The 6,906-nt window shown below is 32.6% G+C and overlaps 1 protein-coding gene across 1 annotated transcript; it reads right to left on the bottom strand.

Annotated features, from left to right (window-relative positions):
- Window positions 1-3,477: 3,477 nt before the first annotated feature.
- On the bottom strand, window positions 3,478-6,344 carry LOC115707725 (probable WRKY transcription factor 31). The gene is made up of 6 exons (XM_030635756.2): window positions 5,778-6,344; window positions 5,560-5,664; window positions 5,268-5,459; window positions 4,748-5,176; window positions 4,523-4,636; window positions 3,478-4,427 (listed from the first exon to the last, which is right to left on the bottom strand). Exons 1-6 carry the CDS (start codon window positions 6,153-6,155, stop codon window positions 3,732-3,734), a joined length of 1,914 nt encoding a protein of 637 aa, XP_030491616.2. The 5' UTR covers window positions 6,156-6,344; the 3' UTR covers window positions 3,478-3,731.
- Between the last annotated feature and the right edge of the window lie 562 nt (window positions 6,345-6,906).

The raw sequence follows: 6,906 nt of genomic DNA, 5'->3' as shown, positions 1-6,906 counted from the left end.
CAAATTGACAATGAAATCCACTCAATTTTTCTTACCTTTCCACAAGACTGTTCAAATCGAATTGCCCAAATCAATATCACCGCCTAAAACAATTTATAGATTATTGTTAAAACAATAAGTATTTTTTTATGTAGATTAAATAATATATTTTCAGTAAAAAAAAATTATAAGACCAGTGTATTTTCTTTTTTTTTTTTTTTTGACAATGAACTTCCAGTGTATTTTCTTTTATTTACTCAAAATTACTTTTTATTTTTCCTTATTATTAAAATACCATTATATATTGTTTGATTTGAGGTTCATTAAGCTGAAGGCCCATTCGGGTATTTTTATAGTGGGCCTTGATATATGCAAACTCCAAACTCTGCTACTACTAATTAGTTTTGGGCCGTTCCATTGAATATTGAGGAAATTAAATTTTATACCCTTTTTATATTGTCATCTTTTATTTTTACCATTTTTTTTAAAGTATCATTTTTACCTTTTCTTTAAACATTGTACCAATTTTGCCCCTGTCACTTCAAGATACGTACTCTCCATGTGAGTCTCTTATGTCAGGGTACTTTGGGTACAATACATATAAAAGAGGTATGTTTCAATTAAATATAAAACTAGAGGTAAATTTGATTAATTAACTAAAAAAAAGTCGTATTTTTCAACTTAACCCTTGAATATATCTTTAAGAAAACTTATAAAAATACTGGAATTTAGGTTAATTTTTCTAAAAATATTACCACACACGGAAATCTTTTCAAAAATATTGTATTTTTATAAAACACCAATAGAACACAAAACAAAACAACTAAAAACAACAGTAGAACAACTAAAAAACATCAGTAGAACACTAGTGAAAACTTAACACAAGACACAGCATAAAACTTACACAGTATTTTCAAAAAAAAATTCGCCCTACAGTATAAAAGTAAAAAAGTTAAAAAATTTAGTGTGTGGTATAATTATCCTTATCTTTATGGCAATTCTCTATTTGAACAAATATCTTTTGGTAATTTAACAATTTTTTTAACAATGTTTCACTGACCTATTTATATCTCATAAATTTATAGTGACATGCGAACTCCATTACCATACATATCTAAATATCAATTTATTTTGCTTTTTCTCAACATGCTGAATATAATAATATCTTTCCTTTTGATCATAAAATATTAATTTGAATAACCTGCCCAGCACAACTACTTTTAATCTCAAAAGAGTTTTTTAAGCAAACAATCTATGATAACGTTATGTTCAATCATATTTCTAATAATAATAATAAAACTAAACGACAATCCCAATAATGATCGTTGGTTTTGGGATGCTAAAAGTCCTGTACTAATATTATACAACAGCTTATTAGTGATGATAAAGTTAATTAGACCATTTCTAAATCCAACTAATTAATTAATTGTTAATTTGAATGATTAAATCTAATTAATTGGATAAGAATAGTTTATGTTTTTTCAGTCCAACTTATGGCCAATTGGCCACATACTTACATCTCACAGTACTCTAATTTTAATATTAAACAAAATCACCTGCTATAATAATTGTGATCTGAAACGATATATATTTAGAAGTAAGAGATAGCATATATTATAATATTAACATATTATATCCTTTATAAAATTTGGGAATTATAACCATTGACTCTTGCAAGACCACTTGGGTTACTGGTCCTATCAAGCTTTGCTTTTCCACATTAATTGCATTGTATTTACATATATAAATTTCCATTTTCGATACAAAATATCTCTAGGGTATTTACAAAACTAGCTGGGCCAGGTATAGTCAACCTCAAGATAAGGAAAATGGGTCACACATTCATATATAAACATATAAATGTGACACAAGACACAGTACCAAAACAGCCGAATACCTTGTTTGTCTTCTTTTAAACCCAAGCCATCGCTCATTTGTCCTAAACTATATTCAAATAATGCTTATTTTGTCTACAACTCAAATTTCTATTTTTCTTTTATTTTCTAGTGACTTTTTATTTATTAATTATAGATATTCAAAATATTGATGCATATATTTTTAAAAGGTTGCACTCTACTTATCAATTCAAGGTTTTCCAGCATTATTGATGTTACGTAGTGCAGCTGCCCCACTATGCCCCAATTATAATTTTTTTTCTTTATTTCTTTTAAAAAATAAAAATAAACGCCACCAAATAAATTATTATATCGAATTAATAGCTAGCCTCTTTATTGTCAATAAAAGTGGGGTACATATATTTAAATTAGGGTTCAAACAAAGAATCCTCATATACCGGATCTCTTTGTAGGCTAATTCAATGTCAATTTCTTATAGAGTAAATAAATAAAAAAATTTCCATGTTCATTTCAAGCTAAAGTACGATAATATACATATATATATATAAATAGAAATTTCACATATATATAGCTAAATTAAATTTCCTATGTCCTTCCCTAGTAACATACCATACATTTGACTATTGACAAAAATAATACACACGCAATCACTAATACATAGTTTCAACTCCATTTGAAAAGACTATACCCTTTTTCTCTTTTGAGCACTATATTTGAAAAGTGCTTATTATTAATTTCAAAGTAACTCCATCCGAACTTACACGAAAATATATACACAAATATTTTTATTACTTCTGCCAAAATTTATCCAAATATTAAAATAAAATAATGAAATTCAGGATCACCTAGTGACTTGTTCACATGCAAGCACGTGGGATCATAAAAGAGACTTCGTAGCCAAGTATATGAGTACCCACAATCCCACATGAAATGGAAAGTTAGCTTTACTATTTATATGGTAGTGCTCCATTAAGTTAATGCAAAAGATCCTAGTACGGTGGATGAGGTACGGTGCAACGGCCACAATGTTCCACGTTGGGATTCAACATCTAAAAAAAGAGAAGTGATACACATGATTGGATCAGATTCCAATGACGTGACCTGATGTCAATCAAGGTGGACGGAAAGTCAACAACGTATCAAATTACTCTATTTAATACTAACCAACTATCTATGCCATATAACTTTTTTTTAAAAAAAAAGAAAAAATATAAGAGTAATTTAATCACGTAAAGTTATTTTATGCCACTACTTAACAATTCAAAATAGATTTTTTTTTTCTTCTAATTTTCTCTTTCCTTTCTATTAAGTTTTCTTTGAATTTGACTGTTATAACTATTTATTGCTTCCATTAAATTAAAACACACGTAGTTGCCTGGAAGTCTCCTCAAAGTCCACTATTTAGGTTCCATTCATTAAGCGCCGTTTACGTGTCAAATTGAGATAGCCGAATTTCTTGACTGTTTTGTGGTACACATACATACTTGCACACATTTATTCAATTTTCAAATTTTATAATTATCTTTTAGTTATTTTCATTCAAGAGTTTACTTATGAATCACTATTAAATTTTATAGATAGGATCAAATATAGTTAAGTATATATTATATTTGTATTTAAATTTGAAATAGTACATATATAATTGACTAATAATACAATAGCGTTTTTTTTTTCTTTCTCCATTTCTGTGTATTTACTGAAAATTTTGAACAAAAATTATTCAAAATTGAACAATAAGAAAGAATGAACTTGGTCGTCAAGATCCTTACAACAACAAAACCTATGAACATGTTATCTTATCTTGTGTACTCGTTTAAACCAAAAAAAGAACAAAATAATGAAGAAGAAAATTAAAAAAACCTAATGAACAACTGAAACAATTAGAAAACACAATCTCTAATTTCCGGGAAAGTTGCTGATCATTTTGTTGTTGTTGTTTGGGTTGCTAATTGGATTGGCAGTGGAACCAGCGGCATTAATATTATTATTATTCTGATTATTTCCATTATTTCCAATGATCGAGGAGATAGCTGCAGCAAGTGCTGCTGTGAAATTTGGATCAGCTGTGATAGCAGCAGTAGCTGCACTGACCGAATCAGCCAAAGAAGGCTGCGGATGAGTTTGGTGGGCTTGTAATTGGGCAGCTGAAGAAACGTTCTGCATATGATTATCTTGACCTCCAGCTGAAGAGAGCTGAAGCCCTGAAAACTTGGACTGATTGTATAGACCTTGTCCAAAACCATTGTGTGGTGTGGCGAAGTTTTGGGATTGTCCTAATGGAACTTGAAATTGGGTTTGTTGAGATCTTAGCATTTGTAGTGGGTTGGAGTTGTTGGTTAGGTCCAATGTGACTGTAGGGAATGGAGCCGAAGCTGAAATTGTGGCCATGTTGGATGAGCATGGAAGAATGGCTCTAGCTAGTAAATTTGGGTTCATTAGTCCATCAGCACTAGACATAGAACCAGACAACAACATGTTGGCTGCTGCAGTGGTTGTCGAGGCCATCGCCATCGCAGCTGGTGGGAGCGGGTGGATGTGGTTCCCTTCGTATGTTGTGATCAAAATGGTTCGATCTTCAGCACAACGTTGAACCTATAAAAATGAGAATAATAAAGAATATTAGATACTTATTCACAAATTTTTATTTGTTTATTTAGTTAGATAAATTCAAGATAAAATTAACTTACTTGTTTGCGAACGGGACATCCAACAGCCATTGTACAACGATAATAGGCACGAGGACAAGGATTCCCTTTGGCCATTTTTTGACCATATTTTCTCCATTGACAGCCATCAGTTATCTGAAATTTCGCATTTAAAAAATAAAAAATAATTAGTACTGTTAATCATAATTTATAACCAACTTTTTAATCATTAATTAATGAAAGAAGTAACTATACATATGTACTAACCATGGGAGCTTCTGATCGTGCTCGAACTGATACACGGGCTTTCCTCATGGTGGCATCAGGAGATTGCTCGATGGGCTTGGAAGGAGGATGATTCAACTTAGGAACCTTGTTATTATTAGAAGCCCAACCTTGGGACTCAGATTCGGGGCTCTCATCTCTATTGACCCTTTTACAATCTCTATAACTAGCAGAGCTGTGATCTTGATTATCAAAAGGGATACCATCTTTTAATGTAGTTGTACTATTATTATATTTCACATCTTGTACAATATTATTATTGTTTTGAGGTGTTGCGGAACGGGTTCTCTCCTCTGATGATGAAGAGTTGTTAGACACTTGATCATCTGTCGTCTCTACTGTGGCAGTACTTGGTCCCAAATCAAGGAATTGTCTCTCATGTTTGACTTCTTGATCCTTATTATTATTCATCTGATAATCAATTATATAAATTAATAATTACTCACGATCTTGAAAGTTGAGCTATAGATTATTATAATTAAATGTAAAATAAATCAAGTACCTGATGATGTTGTATGAGCTGAGCAGTGTCGGTTCTATGATTTTGTTGCTGTTGTAGTTGTTGTTGTTGTTGCATAATAGAAACCACATGCATTTGTAAAGCACTGTAATTATTGCTCACCTGAGCAAGCATTTCTTTTAACTTTTGATTCTCATCATTCATGTTTTGGAGCTCTACTTGTAAACGAACCATCTTAAACAAAGAAAATAACAAAAAAAAAAAAATTAATAAAATTAAAAAATATAATAAAGACATTCAGTACTCCGTAATTTGCTGAGATTATTAAAATTACCTTGTTTTTGGTTAGCTTATCCTCTATATCAGATTTTACACCATCATCCACCGTTGATTCATCACTTCCAGTATTGGCAGTTCGAAGATGCAAATTTAAACCAGTCTAAAAAAAAAATTAAAAAAAATATATATAATATTAATTTACATAATTAAAAGTTTTATTTGATCAGATAGTGAAATAATAATTAAGAGAATGTATTGTATACTGATACTTACATTTAAATTCGAAGGTCCAGGAGTGGCCTCACCATGGGAACTCTCTTTCTTGACGCTTACAGCTGCAACGGCTTTGGAATCATCGCGATCGTTGACTGTTCTATTCTTCTCCGAGAAGAAATCGACCACGGAGGCAGCGGCCCGATTCTCGTCGGAAGAAGGCGGTGGCATCGTTAGGGAGAGCTGATCTTCCCTGCGAGGAAATCTAACGGCTGAAAGCTCGACGCCGGAGAACATAGTCATGGTCTTAGGTGAATCAGTAGTGTTACAGAAGATATTTCGTTTTGAACTAGTGTGGTCGATCACAGATGGTAGCTGATTATTAAGGAAGAATCCGCGGGAGTCAGAATCAAGTGTGAGACCCCATCCTTTTTCCATAAAAATACCGAGAAAGCGCGAGAAATCTGAATCTCAATGGAACTGGTTCTAGAGAGAGAGAGCTAAGAAGGGGTGGTTGTGTGGTGAAGTCTGTGAAGTCTTTTACCGCTGCTATCGGTTCGGCTATAAAAAGGGTTTGGAAATTGGAACTTAGACCAAAAAATTGGATTTGATTTTTCGTAGACTAATGCTATTTTTTCTTTTATTTTTTTTTTAATTTTTATAAAAATAATTTTGCGTAAGACAGTGCGTCAGATGACAGGTGGCATAATCTCTGACAGTTCATTATCCAAGTCCCAACCCGATCTTTATTTCCTAGGTTCTTTTCTGTAGCACAGCCCTTTAATTATCCGGGGTGACCCGACCCGAACCAAGTTAGGACTCTTTATCTGGGGCCCACTTCACCTTCGTCTTCATTTCGTCAAGACAAGAGTTTGACTAGTTCGTAAAATCAAATGAAAAAGAAAAAAGGGAAAATAAAGAAAAATTGAATCCACCGCCCCGAATGGTGCGGCGCCTTCCACGTGAGGAAAATAAAAAAGAAAGAAAGGGTTAAGGAGAGGGAAAGGGAAAGAAGCCAAGTCAACAAAATTGACGGCCCGGCTCTTACTTTTTCTGTTTTTGGGCTTGGATTTGGGCTATGTAGAATTACTCGTGACCGATGACCGTCTGGCCCAGTAACGAAGTCTTTGTGTGGGCCCCAATTAAAGCCCTACCTATCTCATCTCACCCACGTTTCAGATCTGTGTAC

This window comes from Cannabis sativa, chromosome 1 (assembly GCF_029168945.1).
Source record: "Cannabis sativa cultivar Pink pepper isolate KNU-18-1 chromosome 1, ASM2916894v1, whole genome shotgun sequence".
NCBI lineage: Eukaryota > Viridiplantae > Streptophyta > Magnoliopsida > Rosales > Cannabaceae > Cannabis > Cannabis sativa.
This window is presented reverse-complemented; position numbering and strand designations above follow the sequence as displayed.